Source organism: Mobula birostris, chromosome 4 (assembly GCF_030028105.1).
Source record: "Mobula birostris isolate sMobBir1 chromosome 4, sMobBir1.hap1, whole genome shotgun sequence".
Lineage (NCBI taxonomy): Eukaryota > Metazoa > Chordata > Chondrichthyes > Myliobatiformes > Myliobatidae > Mobula > Mobula birostris.
The window spans coordinates 109,877,169-109,901,468 of NC_092373.1; the positions used below are offsets into that span (position 1 = coordinate 109,877,169).

Below are 24,300 nucleotides of genomic sequence, written 5' to 3' on the forward strand. Positions count from 1 at the left end.
TGTCAAAACACCCAATGTGCAGAAGGAAAAAGCAAATCATGCAAACAATAAATGCAACAAATAGCGCTCTGAACTGGAGTCAACAAAGAGTTTGCCCACAGATCCTTGGTTCCACAGAGAGTGGAGTAGCGAGCTGAACCGCCTGCCCCTTACCTTGGACCCCGACACCCTGACCCTTACAATCTGGCCCGGTATCTAAATCATTGTCCAAACATCAGGTTCAGTCTCTTCGATACGCTCTGGGGCCTGGACCCTGCTGTCTCAATTCGGCCTGTACCCAACCATTTCAGTTCAGCCCGGCACTTAAATCTTCATCCAAACATTGGATTCGGCTGCTTCAATACAGACTGGGGACTGAACCCAACTGCCTCAATTCAGCTTGTACCTAAACTTTCCAATTAGTGCTTAAAATCAACCAACCCTTGGGTCTTCCTCACTCTTAGCAATGGGCCCGCTGCCTTGCCTCACTTCTGCTACATTGAAGTCTAAAGTTACAGACTTGTGATAATCGTTTGCCAGAAAAAGTGTGATTAAAAGTATTTAGTTGTTTTCCTTGTTTCAACGGCCAGAATTTGCTGAGATTCACCAGTGCCATCTTAAACTGCTATTTAAATGAAATACAGAAAACAAAATTAGAACACTGCCAATACCACTGCAGTACGATAAAACTGTATAGTTCCTAAAAGTCACAACAGTGAAATTCATCCAGTGTACGCTGATCTGTTCTTTTGATTGACTGTAAATGATCAAAATCAGCACTGACACCTAGTCCAGATAATGGATTGCCTTCATTGCTTTCCTGCATAATGTTGTAATCCAACAAGTTCAAAGGACATTTATTAATAAAGTACATATGTCACCGTATACTACCTTGAGATTCATTTTCTTGTGGGCATATACAATAAATCCATAATAGATCAATAGAATCAATCCAAAAGACTACACCAAATCGGGCGTTCAACCAGTGTGTAAAATATAACTGTGCAAATACACAAAGAAATAATAATAAATAAATAAGCAATTAATATTGAGAATATAAGATGAAGTGTCCTTGCAAGTGAGCTCAATGGTAGTGGCGACAGTTCAGTGATAGGACAAGTGAAGTTGAGTGAAGTTATTCTCTCTGATACAACAGCCTGTTGGTTGAGGTGTAATAACTGTTCCTGAACCTGGTGGTGTGAACCCTGAGGCTCCTGTACCTTCTTCCTGATGGCAGCAATACGAAGAGAGCATGACCAGGGTGGTGGGGGTCCCCGATGATGAATACTGTTTTCCTGTAACAATGTTCCATGTAAATGTGCTCAGTGGCTTTACCCTTAATGGACTAGGCCACAGCCACCACTTTTTGGAGGATTTTCTATTCAAGGGCATTGGTTTTTCCATACAAGGCTGTAATGCAGCTAGTCAATGTACTCTCCACTACACATTTATAGAAGTTTGTTAAAGTTTTAGATGTTCTGCTGAATCTTTGCAAACTCTTAAGGAGGTATAAGCACTGCTGTGCTTTCTTCATAATTGCACTTACATGCTGGGCCCAGCTCAGGTCCTCTGAAATAATGGCACTGAGGAATTTAAAGTTGCTGATCCTCTGATAAGGACTGGCTCGGAACTCTGGCTTCCCCCTCCTGTGGTCAATAACCAGCTCCTTGTTTTTGTTGACATTGAGTGAGAGGTTGTTGCCATGGTACCACTCAGACAGATTTTCAATCTCCCTCCTTTGATTTGGCTAACAACAGTGGTGTTGTCATCAGACTTTATTATAGCATTCAAGCTGTGCTTAGCCACACAGTTGCAAGTATAAAGTGAGTAGAGTTGGGGGCCAAGCACACAGCCTTGTGATGCACCTGTGCTGTAGCCAATCCGACCTGACTGGGGTCTGCAAGTGAGGAAATCCAGGATCCAATTTCACAGGGCAGTATTGAGGCCAAGGACTTGGAGTTTATTGATTAGTTTTGAGGGGATGATGGTATTGAATGCTGAGCTGTAGTCAGTAAAGAGCATCCTGATGTATACAGCTTTGCTGTCCAGATGCTTTTCATAAGTTCACCCTCCTGAAAGCTGCTCGCACAACTGAAATCACAGGATCGTCAGAGGCTGTGGGAATTTGCAATGGTTCTTTTATGTTTTGATGGTCAAAGTAAGCATAGAAGACATTGAGCTCATCTGGAAGTGAAGCCCTGCTGTAGCCCATATTACTTGATTTAACTTTATAACAGATAATAGTACCACCTCTTTGTTTCCTAATCTCTGGAGCTTTGCTCTTTAGCCTCTGATGCAGGTAGGAGAAGAACAGCCTGGTGATCCAATTTATTGAAATGCATTCTTGGCATGGAATGGTTGGCATTCCTTATCTTAGTATAACAGTGGTCCGGTGTGTTAGAACCTCTGGTTTTACAAGTTATATAGTGGCATGCAAAAGTTTGGGCACCCCTGGTCAAAATTTCTGTTACTCTGAATAATTAAGCAAGTAGATGAACTGATCTCCAAAAGTCATAAAGTTAAAGATGAAACATTCTTTTCAACATTTTAAGCAAGATTAGTGTATTATTTTTGTTTTGTACAATTTTAGAATGGAAAAAAAAGGAAAGGAGCACCATGCAAAAGTTTAGGCACCCCAAGAGCTTTGAGCTCTCTGATAACTTTTACCAAGGTCTCAGACTTTAATTAGCTTGTTAGGGCTATGGCTTGTTCACAATCATCGTTAGGAAAGGCCAGCTGATGCAAATTTCAAAGCTTTATAAATACCCTGCCTCCTCAAACCTTGTCCCAACAATCAGCAGCCATGGGCTGCTCTAAGCAGCTGCTTAGCATTCTGGAAATTAAAATAAATGACGCCCACAAAGCAGGAGAAGGATATAAGAAGATAGCAAAGCATTTTCAGGTAGCCGTTTCCTCAGTTTGTAATGTAATTAAGAAATGGCAGCTAACAGGAACGGTGGAGATCAAGTTGAGGTCTGGAAGACCAAGAAAACTTCCCGAGAGAACTGCTTGTAGGATTGCTAGAAAGGCAAATCAAAACCCCCGTTTGACTGCAAAAGACCTTCAGGAAGACTTAGCAGACTCTGGAGTGGTGGTACACTATTCTACTGTGCAGCGACACCTGCACAAATATGACCTTCATGGAAGAGTCATCAGAAGAAAACCTTTTCTGCTTCCTCACCACAAAATTCAGCATCAGAAGTTTGCAAAGGAACATCCAAACAAGCCTGATGCATTTTGGAAACAAGTCCTGTTGACTGATGAAGTTAAAATAGAACTTTTTGGCTGCAATGAGCAAAGGTATGTTTGGAGAAAAAAGGGTTCAGAATTTCATGAAAAGAACACCTCTCCAACTGTTAAGCACGGGGGTGGATCGATCATGCTTTGGGCTTGTGTTGCAGCCAGTGGCATAGGGAACATTTATTGGTAGAGGGAAGAATGAATTCAATTAAATACCAGCAAATTCTGGAAGCAAACATCACACCGTCTGTAAAAAAGACAAAGATGAAATGACCAAATAACAGGAATTCTGCAGATGCTGGAAATTCAAGCAACGCACATCAAAGTTGCTGGTGAACGCAGCAGGCCAGGCAGCATCTCTAGGAAGAGGTACAGTCGACGTTTCAGGCCGAGACCCTTCGTCAGGACTAACTGAAGGAAGAGTTAGTAAGAGATTTGAAAGTGGGAGGAGGAGGGGGAGATCCAAAATGATAGGAGAAGACAGGAGGGGGAGGGATAGAGCCAAGAGCTGTACAGGTGATTGGCAAAGGGGATATGAGAGGATCATGGGACAGGAGGCCCAGGGAGAAAGACAAGTGGGGGGGGGGGAACCCAGAGGATGGGCAAGGGGTATAGTCAGAGGGACAGAGGGAGAAAAAGGAGAGTGAGAGAAAGAATGTGTGTATAAAAATAAATAATGGATGGGGTATGAGGGGGAGGTGGGGCATGAGCGGAAGTTTGAGAAGTCAGTGTTCATGCCATCAGGTTGGAGGCTACCCAGACGGAATATAAGGTGTTGTTCCTCCAACCTGAGAGTGGCTTCATCTTTACAGTAGAGGAGGCCGTGGATAGACATGTCAAAATGGGAATGGGATTGGGATGTGGAATTAAAATGTGTGGCCACTGGGAGATGCTGCGGACAGAGCATAGGTGTTCAGATGAAGGGGATGACTTCTACAACAGGATAATGATCCTAAACACACCTCAAAATCCACAATGGACTACCTCAAGAGGCGCAAGCTGAAGGTTTTGCCATGACCCTCACAGTCCCCCGACCTAAACATCATCAAAAATCTGTGGATAGACCTCAAAGGAGCAATGCATGCAAGATGGCCCAAGAATCTCACAGAACTGGAAACCTTTTGCAAGGAAGAATGGGCGAAAATCCCCCAAACAAGAATTGAAAGACTCTTAGCTAGCTACAGAAAGCAGTTACAAGCTGTGATACTTGCCAAAGGGGGTGTTACTAAGTACTGACCATGCAGGGTGCCCAAACTTTTGCTTCAGGCCCTTTTTCTTTTTTGCTATTTTTAAATTGTAAAAGATGGAAATAAAAAAAGTAATCTTGATTAAGATATTAAAGAAACGTGTCATCTTTAACTTTATGCCTTTTGGAAATCAGGTCATCTTTTATCTGCTTAGCTATTCACAGTAACAGAAATTTTGACCAGGGGTGCCCAAACTTTTGCATGCCACTGTATATTGATGATAACTGGGCAGGGTCTTCAAATAAACCTGGTTTAAGTTACCGACTATGATTTGAAATACTATGGGATGGACTGTTTCTTGTTTGAAGACGGCAACTGCTGGTAATAAGTAAACTGTAGTCGGGATTATGAAAGAGAACTCTCTAGGTAAATAGAACTGGCGGTATTTTACTATTAGGTGTTCAAGATCGGGGAAACAAAAGTTCAGCAAAACCACATCGGAGTTAATCATGAAACACCCACTTCCACCTTTTGCCTTTTCTGAATCAACAGTTCAGTACATTCTGTAAATTGAGAAGCCTTTGGGTCCGAATGCTGTATATACATGCTGTGAGAACACCATGTCTAGTTCCGACATAGAACACAACAATCTCTCATTTCCCTCTGATACAGAAATCTTGCTCTCAGGTCCTCAATTTTGTTCGCCAGTGACTGCACATTTACTAACAAGATGCTGGGTAGAGGGGACCTCATTCCTCTGCGTTTCAGCCTGGCTTGGAGAACCCCTCCTGCCTCGCTTCCAGCCATGATAACAAACCTTCGCCTGCTTAAAAGTGCCGTACCTGCTTGGTCTGCTGAGCCCTTCAGAAGATCATGAAATTTGTAGATCACTAAGTTGAGTTAAAAGTACATTGTTTAAAGGCAAGTTACATGCTGCAGGTTGCAGTTTGAGCAATTCAAAAGTATATTTACAAGTATTGTATGCAGCCCGCAGAACTTTGCTGTGGTTCACCATTCCACATCTTTTGATTGGCACCCGTTGGCCTAAATGAAAATCATAACACAAGCACATGCAGCTGATGCAATTTACAAACTTTTCACTCTAAGCAGAGTACAGTCTCTAATGGCCACACAAGTGCACGTGACTAACACTAGTTAGAAGCTGTTCAGCAGCAACCTCCTGTCTCAGTTAAGCTGCATAGTATCCCAAATGAACAAAGGGAATTCAGGCCATAACACTGATTAATTTTTGTACTTTAAAAGTTGGCCCAAATAAGCAGCTGTCCTGATTAACTGATGGCCCAATTAACTGGAATCCACTGTATATGGAAAATCAGAATTCTAATTTGAATTTTGAAAAGCCAATGCCCTGATTAGATATATAAGAGAGATCTCTGTGCAGAATTCAACTCATCTGAGGACATCTGGTCTGCAAGTATGTGCACTTTAGAATTAAAGAATTACTAAAATAATTTAAAAATCTTTAAGTCAAGATTTTGTCCTGTATAAAATGAACAAGTAAATATTGTCCATGCTTAATTGCCCTAGTACTGAATAGCTTGCTGGGATTATTTCAAAAATTTATGTCCATAATGTGTCTCAAAAGGCTAGAACAACAGACTTCCTTCTTCAAAAGAACAAGCAAATCAGGTAATTTTCTATTCCATAAACTTTGTGGTCATCATTACTGGCAATGTACTAACTTTCTAAATCCAACTAATTGAATCTGGAGTTGAATCACTGGCTGCAACAGCAAAACCCAAACTCATTTGAACATTTTTTTTGCTCAAGTTCCCTTCAGTAAAATACCACATCCTGCATTATGCATTCCCATGCCCCACCCAAACACCACATAAAAAGGTTAAGATAGAATACAATTAAAAGATTACCCAAATGGCTATTACCTTCAGGCCTAATATGTGCAAGATTCCCACCAGAGAAAGATATAGAGTATGGTAATTTCAGATTTGTTTTGCAACAAGGTGAGGTAGGATTGAGAAGTGTTAGTAACGTCAGGACTTCTCTTCTCCAATATCTCTGCATGGATTATTGCCAAGTCAACAAGCACCAAATGGAAAATAGGATGCAGTGATGTGTTTATACCAATTTGCTCTTTACCTGGCATGCCTCACCAAAGTTAGGAAAAAACTGCAGGAGACACAGAGAGGGGTAAAAACTGAAATTCCAAAAAGATGTAAACACACCCAAGGAAAAGCTTTACTGTTACTAGAAGTGCCATTATAAATAAGGGGTAGAGGCATATGCAGATCTTAGAAATATGAGAATCCAAGTTAAAAAAAAGATTAACATAAGAAAATGGGTTTATTAGACCTTCATTATAAGAATGATATTGGGGCATTCTTAAAATGCTCAAGAGTTACATTCGGAAACCTTAACGATTTCCACAGGCTGCTGAATCAAAGAAAGAGAAAAGATGTAGGGTTAATCACTTGGGAGTAGAGGAGAATTTTTCTGAATAACAGTAGTAAATGAACTCTAAGTCGGCATCCATTTCCATGCCCAATTTATATTGGAAGTTACATTTGAAAATTTTAGAAGGAATGAACTTTAAAAAAAAGTTAGATAATACATGCACAAGCACAAAAGACCAACGTTCCGTCTTGCAGTTTCTATGAAAACATGATGGTTGTTGACCCAGCTTTCGAAAATGTCATTTGTAGTTTTACTACAGAATCACGAAGCAATGACAAATTCAGTCAGCTGCAGATTAAGAGAAAAGACACCATATTTGAATATTGTGCAATTAACTATTCAATGAATAAACCCTAAAAACATGTAATTTGGAAGGCTAGATTGCATGAAATTGAGGGAGAACTAGCTACATAGATACACAATATGCTGATGCCAGGTTGTTCTTGGACTGGAGGCCTGTGCCATAGGGATCAGTGCTGAGCCCATTGTAGTTTGTTATTTACATAAACGATTTAAATACGCTTGTACAAGATGTGGCAAGTTTGCAGATGATACTAAAATAGGTGGTACAGTTAAAATGTTACCAGAAATGACAAGAGGATCTGGATCAGCAAGTTAAATAGGCCAAGGAATGGCAAATAGAGTTCAGTCCAGATAATGGGGAGGATCTGGATTTCAGAAAGTAAAACCAGAGTAGGATTTTTACAGTGAACAGGAGAGGCCTGAGAAGTGCTGTAGAACAACAGGACCTTGGAGTTCAAGTAGATGGTTCCCTTGAAGTGGCACCACAGGTAGACAGTGTTGTATAGATGACATTTGGCAAGTTGGCCTTCAGTCAGGGCATCGAGTACAAGAGCTAGAATATTTTGCAAAAGTTGTACAAGACATTGATTAGGCTTCATGGCATATAAGTGGCAATAAATCTGAGCAACACATACAAAATGCTGGAGGAACTCAGCAGGCCGGGCAGTATCTATGGAAAAGAGTACAGTTGACCTTTTGGGCCGAGACCCTTCTTCAGGGCCTGTCAAAAGGTTTCAGCCCGAAATGTCGACTGTTTACTCTTTTCCACAGATGCTACCTGGCCTGATGAGTTCCTTCAGCACTTTGTGCATGTTGCTTGGATTTCCAGCATCTGTAGATTTTCTCGTTTGTGATAACAAATCGGATTCTGATTTAAAAGGAATATGACGATTAAATTCTTCATGCAGAGACTGGCTTATGTGCAATGAGCCGTCTGAGGAAGTGGTTGAGGCAACTACAATAACAACATTTAAAAGACATTTGGATAGTAAAGGCTTAGAGGCCAAATGCACACCACGGTACTAGCTTCGATGGGAACTTGGTGGACATGGACAAAGTCAGGCCAAAAGGCCTGTTTCTGTGAAATATTGCTCCATGACTAGACTATTTAGTCAAGTTTGCAATTAAAGGCCCAGATTATGCCGTGGTGTCTCCTATCAAGTACCTAATTGATCCAAATTTACCCAAGACAAACCTGGTTAAAAAGAATTTTAAAAGATGAAAGCCTCCTGAACCCAGCACATGAGGAACAGAGTCTACTTCTTTCCCATTTCTGGTATTTTTAATAATTGTAGACCCGTGAGGAGGCATTGGCCATACAATCAATCCCTCAAGCCTGCTGTGTCAATTAATAAATTCATAATTAATCTGAACTTCACTATAATCCATAACCAATAATTTCGCTTTAGGCCAAAATCTAAGGTGGAAGGTACATGAGGTTTTCTGGACAGAGTCATAAACAAGAAAAGTTTTGCATTCAATTTGTTCTGTTTTACAATTTTATTCTTTAACACCTTGTTCATTCTATTGAATCACATCAAACACTAGCTATTAACACTAAAACAATGCCGGGATGCAGGAATCCCTTTTGTAATAAAACAGAAATATGCTGGAAAGGCTGTGGAGGTCAGTCATCATCTATACAAAGAAAAACTGAGTTAATGTTTCAGATTGAGTTCCCTTTGTCAAGATCTAGGAATGTGGTATTATTTAGTTTTCAGTTCTGGTGAGGATGGGGGAGTGTGCACAGGTCAAAGGGAATGTTGTTCTTAAGCAATGCCACGATTGCCATGGAGATAAGCTGTAGCTGGAGGTTGTTAAAGGCAGTTAGAAGGAAGTTACAAAAGAACTTAACCCGAAAAATTCTGGAATGACAAACTGTATGAAAAGCTAGACAGGCCAGGCCATGCTAACAAAGAGAAAAGGCAAGTCAGCTCCACATTTGAATGACATAAAGAAACGGCTATTTCCCATGCCTTAGAGAAATCCTGAAAAGTTTAACCACCTTTTCTGACTATTCCTTTCTGAACCCCAATGATCAGTTCACAGTTTTATCCCTACGTCCTCATACCAATGCATTCAGAGCTTGACATGACATTGACCTCTTCTGTCACTACAGAACTATAAGATAAAATGATTGTTTAAGCCTGCTTTTGCCCCAGCAAAACCCCAAGCTTTCTCCTCTTTCCAACTATAAATTGATGACACTTTGGACATTGTAGTTATAGAGTGGTGTTTTCTACCACCATCAAGAGAAAATCTACAGTAGCTGGAAATCTGAGAAACACACACAAAATGCTGGAGGAACTCAACAGGCCAGGCAGCTTCCATGGAAAAAGAAAGTACAGTTGATGTTTCGGGCTGAAACTCTTCAGCAGGACCAATATAGGGTAGAAAGAAAGGAGCTTAAGAAGGGGCCGAGAAGAGCAAGAAGGGGTCATGAGAAGGCCTTGGTGAGTAGGGTAAAGGAAAACCCCAAGGCACTCTTCAATTATGTGAAGAACAAAAGGATGACAGGAGTGAAGGTAGGACCGATTAGAGATAAAGGTGAGAAGATGTGCCTGGAGGCTGTGGAAGTGAGTGAAGTCCTCAATGGATACTTCTCTTCGGTATTCACCAAGGAGACGGAACTTGATGATGGTGAGGACAATATGAGTGAGGTTGATGTTCTGGAGCATGTTGATATTAAGGGAGAGGTGGTGTTGGAGTTGTTAAAATACATTAGGATGATTAAGTCCCTGGGGCCTGATGGAATATTCCCCAGGCTGCTCCACGAGGCGAGGGAAGAAATTGCTGAGCCTCTGGCTAGGATCTTTATGTCCTCGTTGTCCATGGGAATGGTACCGGAGGATTGGAGGGAGGTGAATGTTGTCCTCTTGTTAAAGAAAGGTAGTAAGGATAGTCTGGGTAATTATAGACCAGTGAGCCTTATGTCTGTGGTGGGGAAGCTGCTGGAAAAGATTCTTAGAGATAGGATTTATGGGCATATTTCCAGTGGGACATTATGGGATACTTTTAAAGCATATATTCGTGGACAAATTATTTCATATACTGCTGGATTAAAAAAGTGAACTAATAATGAAATACTTAAACTGGTTGACAAGATTAAAGAAATTGGCAAGAAATATTCTATAGCCCCTCATCAGGAGCTTTATAAACAGAAAGTTGAACTTCAAGTGGAATATCATCTCTTATTATCATCTTTGATTGAAAGTCAATTAATCGAGACTAAGAGTCAGTTTTACACACATGGTGATAAAACTGGGAAATTATTGGCTAATCAATTGAAATTGGCCTCGGTTAAACGACAGATTCGTAAACAAGATGGCACTTTGACAGTTGACCATGACGAGATTAATAAGTCCTTTCAAGAATTTTATACCTCCTTATAGCAATCAGAATTTCCTGATGACTCCACTATAATGTATGAATTTTTAAAGAAATTGAATATTCCAAAATTATCATCTAATAAACATTCCAAACTAGACGTAGCTATTACAGTAGAGGAAATAAAGAATACTATTTTTCTGATGAACTCAGGTAAAGCACCTGGCCCAGACGGATATACAGCAGAATTTAAAAAATTTTTCTCTACTACACTGACTCCTTGGTTATGTAGAGTTTTTAGGGATGCAGTATCTACAGGTAAATTACCATAATCTTTTTATTGAGCTTCTATTTCCCTAATTCTCAAAAAAGATAAGGATCCTATTGAATGTGCATCTTATAGGCCTATATCTTTGCTGAATGTTGATTCTAAGGATTTTTTCTAAAATACTGGCAATGAGATTGGAGAATGTATTACCTCAAATTATTTCTGCTGATCAGACTGGATTTATTAAAAATCGTTACTCGTCTTTTAACATTAGGAGATTAATGAATATCATTTATACACCTTCCAGAATGTGTTATTTCATTGGACGCTGAGAAAGCTTTTGACAGAGTTGAATGGACATACTTATTTAACACCCTTGAGAAATTTAATTTTAGTTCAATATTTATATCTTGGATTAAACTGGACATTGGTCCCTTTGGTTTCGGGATTTACTAATAATCAAAGATCCCCTTTTTTTCCCCCATCTGTTCATGGTACTAGGCAGGGTTGTCCTCCTAGTCCACTACTATTTAATATTGCTTTGGAACCGCTAGCTATTGCTATTCGTGACTCCCCTAATATATATGGCATTACCCACGAAAATGAGACTCATAAATTATCACTATATGCAGACGATGTATATTTCTAACCCAGGAAAGTCTATTCCGGCAGTATTAACTTTGCTTGCTCAGTTTAATAGTTTTTTTGGTTATAAACTGAACCTAGGTAAGAGTGAACTTTTTCCATTAAATATGCAGATTCCCATTTATAGAAATTCTCCATTTAGAGTGACTACTGACTATTTTACTTATTTAGGAGTTAAAATTACTAAGAGACTTAAGTATTCAATTTCAAGCTTTTACTGTTAATCAGATTAAACAACTGATTACTAAGTGGTCCCCATTGTCACTATCATTGATTGGCCGAATCAATGCTATTAAAATGATTATTTTACTTAAATTTTTATCTTTATTTCAAACGATACCAATTTTTATTCCTAAATTTTTTTTGATACTACTGATTCCAAAATTTCCTCTTATATAGGCAAAACAAAAATCCCAGATTAACTAAAAAATATTTACAGAAATCCAAGTAAGATGGTAGTTTGGCATTGCCTAACCTAAGAGTTTATTACTGGGCAATTAATATTCAATATTTAATACTTTGGACACAAGATTGGAATATAACTCCAAGCCCACATTGAGTAAACCTTGAAGGCTACTCTCTACAGGGGTTTTCTTTAGCTTCCATTTTAGGAACTTCACTTCCTTTTGTCCTATCTAAATTGAATAAACAAATGGTTAATCCAATAGTTAAACATACATTGCGAATATGGTTTCAATTTCGTAAATTTTTTGGCCTGAACCAATTTATGTTATCAAGTCCTATTATATCTAATCTCTTTTTTCAACCCTCGGTTATGGACCAAGCCTTTTTGATACGGAAAATGAAAGGTAGAACATGTTTTCGTGACTTATTTCTGGATAACTGTTTTGTCTCTTGAGCAGTTATCTAAGAAATTTGATTTGTCTAGATCCCATTTTTTTTAAGATACTTACAAATAAGAAATTTTTTAAAATACTGCGTTGCCTACCTTTCCAACTTCATATCCTACTGATATCATTGATAAAATTTTAGGTTTAAATCCTTTTCAGAAGGGATTAATAGCCGTTATCTATGATATAATTATGAAATTACAGCCAGGTATATCTGATAAATTAAAAATGAATGGGAAAGGGAACTTCAACTTTGTCTACCTATAGAGAAATGGGGTAAAATTTTTCAATTAGTTTGTACTTCTATATATGCTAAACATACAATTTAAAGTAGTGCATAGAGCCCATATGTTTAAAGATAAATTAGCCTGCTTTCATTCCTATATAAACCCTATTTGTAATAGATGTCACTCTGAGGTGGCTTCTTTAACTCATATGTTTTGGTCCTGTCCTCTTTTGAAAAAACATTGGAAAGATATTTTTGATATTATTTCAACAGCTCTATGTTTTGATTTACAACTCCATCCTATTATGGCAATTTCTGGATTGCCAATGGTAGAATAGAGATCTTTGTCTTCTTCCGCCTGTCAGATGACAGCATTTGTTACTTTAATGGCTAGAAGATGTATTTTACTGAACTGGAAGGAAATCAATCCTCCTACTACATTCCAATGGTTTTCTCAAACTACATTAAGTTTAAATTTAGAAAAAATTATAAGTGATATTTTTGATCCTTTGGTTAAATTTGAAGAAACCTGTAAATCTTTCATGCAACATTTTCATATAATGTAATTTGACCTTTCCAAATCTTCTTTATTAACTTAAAATATACGAATAGAGGAGCGGAGTTGACGACATTACTGAATGTGTCTGATTCAAGATATTTGTCTAGCCCGGTTTTGTTCTGTTTGCTTTTTTTTGGGGTTTAGTATTTAGTTCTTTTTTTTTTCTTTTTCTTTTGACGTTTTTTCTTTGTTTATATATATATATATTTCTCTTTATTTCTTTTTTCTCTTTATGACTAATTTCATTATAAGTTTGGCAGTCTATTATACCCATGTTACTTAAAATCTTTTTTGTATATGTTTATTAAGATTATTCCAATCTCTTTGTATCAACATTGTTATTGTGTTTATAATTCTGAAAATTAATAAAAAGATTTAAAGAGAAAGGATCTATGGGCATTTAGGGAATCATGGTCTGATCTGGGACAGTCAGCATGGCTTTGTGAAGGGCAGATCGTGTCTAACAAGCCTGATAGAGTTCTTTGAGGAGGTGACCAGGCATATAGATGAGGGTAGAGCAGTGGATGTGATCTACATGGATTTTAGTAAGGCATTTGACAAGGTTCCACACAGTAGGCTTATTCAGAAAGTCAGAAGGCATGGGATCCAGGGAAGTTTGGTCAGGTGGATTCAGAATTGGCTTGCCTACAGAAGGCAGAGGGTCGTGGTGGAGGGAGTACATTCAGATTGGAGGGTTGTGACTAGTGATGCCCCACAAGGACCTGTTCTAGGACCTCTGCTTTTCGTGATTTTTATTAACGACCTGGATGTGGGGGTAGAAGGGTGGGTTGGCAAGTTTGCAGACGACACAAAGGTTGGTGGTGTTGTGGATAGTGTAGAGGATTGTCGAAGATTGCAGAGAGACATTGATAGGATGCAGAAGTGGGCTGAGAAGTGGCAGATGGAGTTCAACCCGGAGAAGTGTGAGGTGGAACACTTTGGAAGGACAAACTCCAAGGCAGAGTACAAAGTAAATGGCAGGATACTTGGTAGTGTGGAGGAGCAGAGGGATCTGGGGGTACATGTCCACAGATCCCTGAAAGTTGCCTCGCAGGTGGATAGGGTAGTTAAGAAAGCTTATGGGGTGTTAGCTTTCATAAGTCGACGGATAGAGTTTAAGAGTCGCGATGTAATAATGCAGCTCTATAAAACTCTGGTTAGGCCACACTTGGAGTACTGTGTCCAGTTCTGGTCGCCTCACTATAGGAAGGATGTGGAAGCATTGGAAAGGGTACAGAGGACATTTACCAGGATGCTGCCTGGTTTAGAGAGTATGCATTATGATCAGAGATTAAGGGAGCTAGGGCTTTACTCTTTGGAGAGAAGGAGGATGAGAGGAGAGATGATAGAGGTGTACAACATATTAAGAGGAATAGATAGAGTGAATAGCCAGCACCTCTTCCTCAGGGCACCACTGCTCAATACAAGAGGACATTGCTTTAAGGCAAGGGGTGGGAAGTTCAAGGGGGATATTAGAGGAAGGTTTTTTTTTTACTCAAGAGTGGTTGGTGCGTGGAATACACTGCCTGAGTCATTGGTGGAGGCAGATACACTAGTGAAATTTAAGAGACTACTAGACAGGTATATGGAGGAATTTAAGGTGGGGAGTTATATGGGAGGCAGGGTTTGAGGGTCAGCACAACATTGTGGGCTGAAGGGCCTGTAATGCATTATACTATTCTATGTTCTATGAATTGCAAGAGGGTTTAGAGGGTTATTGCTCAACAGCTCCATCGTGGGTACAAGCCTCCCCACCAGACGATATCTTCCACAGATGGTGCCTCAAGAAGGTGGCACCCATCATTAAAGACCCTCACCACCTGGTACATGCCCTCTTCTAAATACTACAATTGGAAAGGAGGCAAAGGGGGCTGACAATTCTCAATCAACGTTTTAGGAACAGCTTTTTGCCCCCAGATTTGTGAGTAGTCCATGAACACTACCTTGCATTATTTATTTCTATTGCAACTTATAATGGATTTTTATGTTTTGCATTGTACTGTTGCCACAAAACAAATCCATAACCATTAATTTCCCTTTAGGCCAAAATCTAAGGTGGAAGGTACATGAGGGTTACTGGACGGAGTCATAACCAAGAAAAGTTTTGCATTAAATTTGTTCTGGTTGACAATTTCAAAGGAGAATTGGGAAGAAAGCATTTGAGATGACCTTTTCCTGAAGGCATATCTCTATGTGAGCTACAAAACAAATTTCACAACTCATGTCAGTGACAACAAATCTGATTCTTAATCTTTATATGCACATCTCTCTGAAGGCTTTTCACTTCTTCTGTGAACACATGCCCAATCGGTTTCCCTCCAGCAACACACTCATCCACCTTGCTAAACAGGTCCTCAGATTGAACTATTCCTTTGGCTCCACTCCACTCACTTTCTCCAAATTAGGTAGAGTAGCTTGGGGAACCTACATTGGTTCAAGCTATCCCTTCCTTTTAGTGGAAATTTGATTAACAGCTTTTGTATCAGTCCTCGTAACAGAATTGGCAATATTCCTTCAGAAAGAGATCACACAACAAAAAAAGAACATTGGTAGCATCATAGCCTCCGTGGAGTAGAGAGGGAATGCAAAGGAGAGTTGGGGAAGAAAGCACAAGATGACCTGTTCCTAAAAGCATATCTTTATTTTAGCCACAAGACCATAAGAAAGAGGCAGAATTAGGCCATTTGGCCCATCGAGTCTGCTCTGCCATTTCATTAGCAACAAGGGGACAGGTTGCTGGACACTAAATTACTTTGATGAATGCCTAGGGTGTACCAAATATTTAAGTCATTGGTTGCAACACCTTTTCCAGTTTAGTCTATCTACAATGGCCAAGTTGTGTGTAGTTGACAGTCAAATGTATATACTACTTTTCATTATCAACATTTCCAAACCAGAACTAAACATTTATCTTTCTGGTCTGTATAAAAGTGCACAAGATGATGCCCTTTATAGTGAACATAGAGCACTGTAACACAGAAACAGGCCTTCAGCCTATTTTACTCTATGCCAAACTGTTATTCTGCTTAGTCCCATCGACTTGCAGCTGGACCATTCACGTACTTATTCAAACTTCTCTTCAATGTTGCAATCAAATCTGCATCTACCACTTCAGATGGTAGGTAGTTCCACACTCGTACCACCCTATGAGTGAAGGAGTACCTGCTCAGGTTCCTCTTAAGGATACAAGAACATAAGAAATAGGAGCAGGAGTAGGTCATCTGGCCTGTCAAACCTGCAATAAGACTCATCTCCACCTACCTGCCTTTTCCCCGTAACCCTCAATTCCCCTACTATGCCAAAATTTATCCAACCTTGTCTTAAATATATTTACTGAGGTAGCCTCCACTGCTTCATTGGACAGAAAATTCCACAGATTCACCACTCTTTGGGAAAAGCAGTTTCTCCTCATTTCCATCCTAAATTTACTCCCCCGATTCTGGAGGCCATGTCCCCTAGTTCTAGTCTCACCCACCAGTGGAAACAACTTTCCTGCCTCGATCTTATTTATCCCTTTCATAATTTTATATCTTTCTATAATTCCAAATATTTCACTTTTCATTCATAACCTAGAAATCTAGTCTCACCCAACCAAGTTTAGTTTATTATTTTTAATTAAGACTCCTTTTTATATCTAAATCAGTTTCCCACCCTCGTTTCTCACTGAAAACAGGGCCAATAAATTGCAACTACAAATTTTTCCAAGTTTTGTTTTGGTTCCCTATCTTTAATGTGCTGTGTCTTTCAACTCAGCAGCTGATGTCCATGCCTACAAGCAGTAAAATCTGCATTATGATGAGATATAGGCAGTTGGCTAACATTCATGCCAAGTACTAGGCAGGCAAAGTCCATTCCCATGATAGCTCCATTATCAATGGCACTACATTCTTGTACTTTCAACTAATGTAGTTAAAATTTGTTTGTACAATTAAAAATAAATTTTGCTCACCTGTAGAATGAATGAAAAGTGGCAGGTGTTTCAAATGCTTTATGGAACGGTATAGTGCCAGATAGCCTCTGTTTCTGACTTTGGAGTGTTGAGTTTGCAAGTAAAATTCAAAGACAGCATGCAGGGTCCAAAGGACAACTTTTGCAATTATTATAACAGTCACAGGTTTGAAAGACCCAAGGACATTACTACAATTGCCAGATGATGTTACACATAAAAAAACCAAAGTATATGCCAGAGCCACAAAAGCAACCTAGAATGAAAAAAACATTACTTTTACAAAAAAATAACTAATCAGAAATGCTAATTTATTATAGATAATGAATCTAAATGTCAATTTAGAATTCAATATCTCCTAATCAGTGTGTTCATACATACAAAAGATGTTAGATGCAAAACATATCATACACCTGTGGCCTTAATACTGATAGAAATATGCCAGTTAATTACTCTTAGTCTCAAGGTTTTTATTTTTCTTTTAAAATGTTAATGTTTTTCACCAATATTCGAAATATACAAGTTTTACTACACCTGGAACATGCTGGTGTTCCATAATCTTGAACTGCAAAGCGATTTGACAGTGTAATTTTCATTCCTCCCCACCTGACAGGGCAACTGATGTACTACCAGCATGATTTTGGAAGTCATATACACAAAAAATACTATTTAAATTGAGTAACGCTAAGGAAAAAGTTGAGAAGCAACATTGAAGGTGGAGGACATGGTGGAAGATTACAAATACCTGGGGATACAAATTGACAATAAACTGGACTGGTCAAAGAACACTGAGGCTGTCTACAAGAAGGGTCAGAGCCGTCTCTATTTTCTGAGGAGACTGAGGTCCTTTAACATCTGCCGGACGATGCTGAGGATGTTCTACGAGTCTGTGGTGGCCAGTGCTATCATGTTTGCTGTTGTGTGCTGGGGTAGCAGGCTGAGGGTGGCAGACACCAACAGAATCAACAAACTCATTCGTAAGGCCAGTGATGTTGTAGGGATGGAACTGGACTCTCTGACAGTGGTGTCTGAAAAGAGGATGCTGTCCAAGTTGCATGCCATCTTGGACAATGTCTCCCATCCACTACATAATGTACTGGTTGGGCACAGGAGTACATTCAGCCAGAGACTCATTCCACCGAGATGCAGCACAGAGCGTCACAGGAAGTCATTTCTGCCTGTGGCCATCAAACTCTACAACTCCTCCCTTGGAGGGTCATACACCCTGAGCCAATAGGCTGGTCCTGGACTTATTTCCTGGCATAATCTACATATTACTATTTAACTTTTTATGGTTTTATTACTATCTAATTATTTATGGTGCAACTGTAACGAAAACCAATTTCCCCGGGATCAATAAAGTATGACTATGACTATAAAGTGGGACACAATTGGGTGAAAGTTCACAAAATATACAATGATTACCAATCATTTCAGACAAATGTGATGGAGGCTGCCATTTTAGTGGCAAGTTACAATAAAAGACTCTTAGTGCTTTTTAAAAAAAGTGTTATTTTTTTCCAAATGCAACATGCAAATTTGAATCAGTTTACAATTTTTATTACATTTGAGATTTTAAGATTAAGATTTTAAGAGAGTTAAAGACCTCAATGAGAGTTTTTTTAAAAAAGTATCAAATCAACCTTATGTGCATTTTAATTTTTTAAAGTAGAATGTGGTTATAGTTTTAAAAAAAATCAAAGATGGTAATGAAGCATTTTAGGACACGGAATTTTGTCAAATATGCCCTTGAAGAAAAATTTCCGAAGTGTTGTTACAATGGTAACATGATTGCTACAGCAACAACATCTTAAAGATAATTTCTGTTGCCAACGTTCTTTTCAATTTTACAAAGTCTATTTTCAGTGGATTAAGGAATTCAATTGAACAAAATATTGAACAAAGATCTTATGGTCCACTAGCATGTACCTTCCCATTTAAAACTAAAGTATTGTTAAACATTTGATATGAAGTAGCTTTTAAAATATTACATATCTCAAAGGTTTCAAATACAATTCAAATAACCCCCAGCATATAGAAAATCCAACACTCACATGCAGAAATGTTAACAGGATTGCCCAACATCCTGTTGGCACACTTTTAAAGTAAGGTCTCACATCACCAACCAAAGTATCAGCATGCAGTAGGGGAAGGTCTATTGGTGGATCCTCTTCCACACTTTGAGTCACATCAGTGGAATTCTAGGGGGGAAAAGCAAAGCATGAAGAATCTGAAATACCAAAACACATCTAACAACACCAGCGAGATGTTTACCTATGCGAGTCATGCTATTTAGTGTAGCACCTGCAGTCTGTAACATTCAGCTTCTTATCTTACTGCACAAAGGAAACTTACAGCAATAAAAACTTCACACTCTCCCATTCCACTTTGAACCCTTCTACAGTCACAATAAAAAGAAATACATGGGCACCTTACTGCCAACAAACCGTGAAATTCACATCTGAGATCATGGCAAGGTTCCCTTCGGAAGCAACATGAAGAACTTTACAAGTATTTTCTCAGTAACAACATAAATTAAGATAGAGACAAAACTGCTGTGCTTCAACTACAGAACTAAAGAAAATAAGGGACAGAGCACTGGGCAAATCATATTATAAATTATTCTGTTGCAGAGGCAGGACAGATACTTACATGCTTCAATCACAGCTCAAGAAACAAAATATAATCAGGATTATGTAAAATCAAACCAAAACCACAAATGCCTCTCAGTAAAATAAATATTTCATTATATTCATGAAAAACTACTTCAAACCACATTTTTAGTTTGTTTTAAAATACAATTGGAAAAACCGCAGATGATCAGCAGTTAAAAAAATTTCAGTAATTGTAAACACAATACTGTAGATGCTGAAAAAAATAGAGTAGCATGCACAAAACTCTGGAACAATTCAGCAGGTCAGAAAATGGCATCAATGGAAAAGATGAGTATGTTTTGGGCTGAAATCCTTCATCAGGTCTATAAAATTGTTTAACATTTTCAATTAAGTACTCAAATTAACTTCTTTTCTCTCACAGCTCATCTTTCTTGTAAAAACTAAAGATTGACAAACGCTTTCAAACTGAATTCCCAAAAAGCTTATGTTTATTTTTCACTTATTTTAAATTGTCATATGTTTTCAATCTTTCACCACTCCCCACTAGCAACTCACTTTAGCCAAATGCTTCATCCATATCAAACTTGTGTAAATTGATGCAAGTGTGTGGTAAAAGTACAATATTAATAATAAAGTATTAGCAGCATACCTGAAGTTTTGGAGCAAATGTTCTGGCATACAATTTTACTGGGACTTTTTTCAGTTCATAATTGGAGTGGGTTGAGAGAATAACCTGGCCAGGTCATCTAATAAAGTCACATGGGTAGAATTTAGGAATAGGATATGGGCAATTGCTTTGTTGGAGTTATTGTAGTAAAAGCCTACAATAGATATTGAAGATTAAAGGAACAGATATGTTAGCAAATGGAAAAAAGATTCAAGATTAGCTTTATTTGTCATATGTACAATGAAACACGCAGCGAAATTGCATCAAAGCAAATCAACAAAGATTGTGCTGGGTGGCCAGCAAGCATTGCCACACTTCCAGCCCCAACGTAACATCTCTACAACAAACTAATCCTAACCATACGACTTTCAAATGTGGGAGGAAATTGGATCACCTGGAAGAAAGTCAGGTCACGGGAGTAGGTACAACCTCCTTATAGACTGTGGGAGGAATCCAACTCCGATCTTACTGCTGCAATAGCCAGCATTATTCAACTAGCAAGGTAGCTATACAGCACAGAAAGATGTAAAACAAATAGTGTTATAATAGTGGAGATTTAAAATTTACCCAACATTGACTAGCATTGCCTTGCATAGGCAGGAGTTTAAGTGCACACAGGTTTTTTTTGACATAAATATTAGAAATTCCTCAGAGAAGTGGCTGTAATTGACCACATCTTATGAATCTAGGCTGTCAGTTAGGAAAAAATGACCATAATATTGTTAGTTCCAAGGTAGTGACAGAAAGGGATAGGTTGATCATCAAGGTCCTAAATTTGGGAAAAGCTGATAAGGACTGAGCAAAATTAAAAGCAAAATCGTACGGCCAGATTTGGGAACAGCTTCTTTCCAACTGTGATAAGACTGCTGAACGGATCCTGACCCGTACGCTCCAAATATCCGGACCTGCCTCTCGGTTTTGTTGCACTACCTTACTTTCCATTTTTCTATTTATGATTTATAATTTAAAATTTTAATATTTACTAATATTTACTATTTTTAATATTTTTAAAATTTAATATTTGTAATCCAGGGAGTGGGAAGCACAGAATCAACTATCGCTGTGATGATTGTACGTTCTAGTATCAATTGTTTGGCAACAATAAAGTATAAAGTATAAATTAGATTAGGATGAGATTTACTGTAGGTAAAACAACAACCAACAAGTGGGCATCTTTTAAAAGATAACAAGAATTCAAGGACAGCACATTCCAGTAAGAATGAAAGGAATAGGCAACAAGATTAGGAAACCTGGATGACAAAGGATATTGAAGATCCTAAAGGGGGGGGGGGAAGGAAGAGAGAAGAAAAAGCATATGACAATATGACAAGCATAGGCAATTGTATTCCCTCGAGGAATATAGAGGGCATAGTAGAGTACCAAGGAAGGATAGGTACAAAAAAAATGGTAAGGCACTAAAGAATGTTGATGAACAAATACATTGAAGTTTTCAAAGTCCATAGGATGGCAAAAAAAGACCTATAAATATCTTGGCAGTTAAGATTATGGAGAATTCAGTCATTGTATAGTATGAAGGAGCAAGAGGGCAGCAGGGAAGGAATAGGCCTTTCCAGGGACCAAAGAGGTAATTACGTGTGGAACCAGGGGACGTGGGGGAGATCTTCAATGAAAACTTCTTGTCTGTATTCAACAAGGATAAATTCATGGAAGATAATGAGTTCAGGAAGGGAAAATGACTGAATATATCATTTGGGTATTAGTAAGATGAAGCTGTCTCATAGCATGTAAAGGACATTCTGCAAGGGGAAGATGAACAGTCAGATGCAGGAACAGGCAGGAACAGAAATGAAGTCCTGCAAAGGGATTTCAGGACCCTTATGGAATATAAAGAAAGTGATAAAGTCATCAGTAAGGGTGAAAGGGGCCATGAAATGCCTTGATAAACAGGATCAAGGCATTAAAAAAAAGATAACTAAGGAGGGGACAAGTCCACTCAAGGATAAAGGAAGAAATTTGTGCTTGGAGTTGGAGCAAGTGGCCAGGTACTAAATGAATGCTTCTTGTCAATATTTACCAAGAAGGATTTGGAGGATAGTGAAAGCAGAGTGAGGCATACTTATGTCCTAGGACATTTTGATAATGATGAGGAGGGAGTGCTCAGTCTTCTAAAGAGCATCATCCCGGGGTCTGATGGCATATAACCAAGAATGTTGAAAGCAGCAAGTGAAGATCTTTGTGCCCTCACTAGCAACAGGCGAGGTCGTAGAGGACTGGAGAGTAGAAAACGTGCCTTTGTTCAAGAAAGGAAATAGAGATGATCTAGGTAATTATAGACCAAAAAGCCCAGATCAGTGGTAGGGAAGAGGATACCAATGCAAGGGATTTATGGGCATTTGGAAATGCATGACCTGCTTAGAGACATTCAATATGGCTTTGTGCAGGGCAGGTACATCTGACAAACTTAAGGGTTTTCTGTTGAGGAGGGTGTTATTTACATGAATTTTAGTAAGGCATTTCGTAAGGCCCCTCATGGTAGGTGATTCAGAAAATAAAAATGCACGTGAGCCAGGGAAAATTACAAATTTAATTTTGGAACTAGTTTGCTCATAGAAGACAGTGCAAGTGCAGAAGGCCATTATTTTGGCCGGACGTCTATGACTAGTGGCAATCTATAAGCATCAATGCTGGGTGCTCTTTTGCGATATATATTTGGACGAAAATGTACGGGGTGGATTAGTAAGCTTGTAAATGAAACCCATGATTTGAAGAATCGTGGACAGTATAAAGAACTATTAAAGAATACTGCAGGATATGGGCAGAGAAAGGAACAAATCTGGGCAAGTGTGAAGCGTTGCACTTTGTGGGTTCAACTGAAAGGAGAAAGTATAGTAATAGTAGACACTTTTAATAGCATTGAGGTACACAAAGATCAGAAGCAGGTTTAATATCACTGGCACATGTCATGAAATGTGTTGTTTTGTAGCAGCAGTACATTGAAATTCATAAAATCTACATATTACAATAAGTAGTATATAATAAATTAAGTAGTGCAAAAAGAGGGAAAAAATAGCACAGTTCATGGATTTATTGTCCATTCAGAAATCTGATGGCAGAGGGTAAGAAGCTATTCCTGAAACATTAAGTGTCTTCAGCACCTTGTCCTTAATGAGCAGAGGGAATATCCTGTGTGATGGGGTTCCTAAAGATAGATGCCATTTTTTTAAAAAAAGACATCACCTTTTGAAGGTGCCCTGGATGCTGGGGAGGCTAGTGCCCCAGCTGAGTGAGCTTATAACTCTCTGCAGCTTTTCCTGATCACGTGCAGAGGTACATCTATACCGGATGTTGATGCCAACCCACTAGAATGCTTTCCACGGTACATCTGTAAAAATTTGTCAGTGTCTTTGATGACATACAACTCTCCCCAAACCCCTAATGAAGTAAAGCTGCTGTTGTGTCTTCTTTGTAATTGCATCAATATGTTGGCCCAGGATAGACCTTCAGGGTTGTTGACACCCATGAACTTGAAATTGCTCACCTTTCCACTGCTGAACCCTCAATGAGAACTGGTGTCTGTTCCCGCAACTTCCTCTTCCTGAAGTCCACAATCAATTCCTTGGTCTTACTGACATTAAGTGCAAGGTTGTTTTTGCGATAGTACTCAACCAGCTGATCTATCTCATTCCTGTACACCATCTTGTCACCACCTGAAATTTTACCAACAATTGTTATGTTGTTGGCAAATTTATAGATGGCATTTGAGTTGGGCCTGGCCACACCATCACTGGTGTAGAGCAGAGCAGAGGGCTAAGCACACATCCTTGAGATGTGCCAGTGTTGATAGTCAGCAAGGAGATGTTATTTCCAATCCGCATAGACTATGGTCTTCCAGGGAGGAAGTCAAGGATTTGTTTGCAGAAGGAGGTACAGAGGCCCAGGTTTTGGAGCTTGTTAATTGGACCTGAGGATATGATTGTGTTGAACACTGAGCTGTAAATCAATAAACAGCAGCCTGACGTAGGTTTTGCTATTGTCCAGGTGATCCAGGTGAGATTGCATCTGCTGTAGACCTATTGTGGCGAATAGGTAAATT

The 24,300-nt window shown here is 38.9% G+C and overlaps 1 protein-coding gene across 2 annotated transcripts in view; it reads right to left on the reverse strand.

The window, feature by feature from the left end:
• tmem192 (transmembrane protein 192) overlaps positions 1 to 24,300 on the reverse strand; it is a 59,333-nt gene that overhangs the window by 10,801 nt on the left and 24,232 nt on the right. For both annotated transcript variants that reach the window (XM_072255914.1, XM_072255912.1), the window contains exons 2-3: positions 19,019 to 19,165; positions 16,968 to 17,220 (exon numbers count right to left, since the gene is read on the reverse strand). In XM_072255914.1, the coding sequence (XP_072112015.1) occupies positions 16,968 to 17,220; positions 19,019 to 19,165 (400 nt within the window). The remainder of the gene's footprint in view (positions 1 to 16,967; positions 17,221 to 19,018; positions 19,166 to 24,300) is intronic.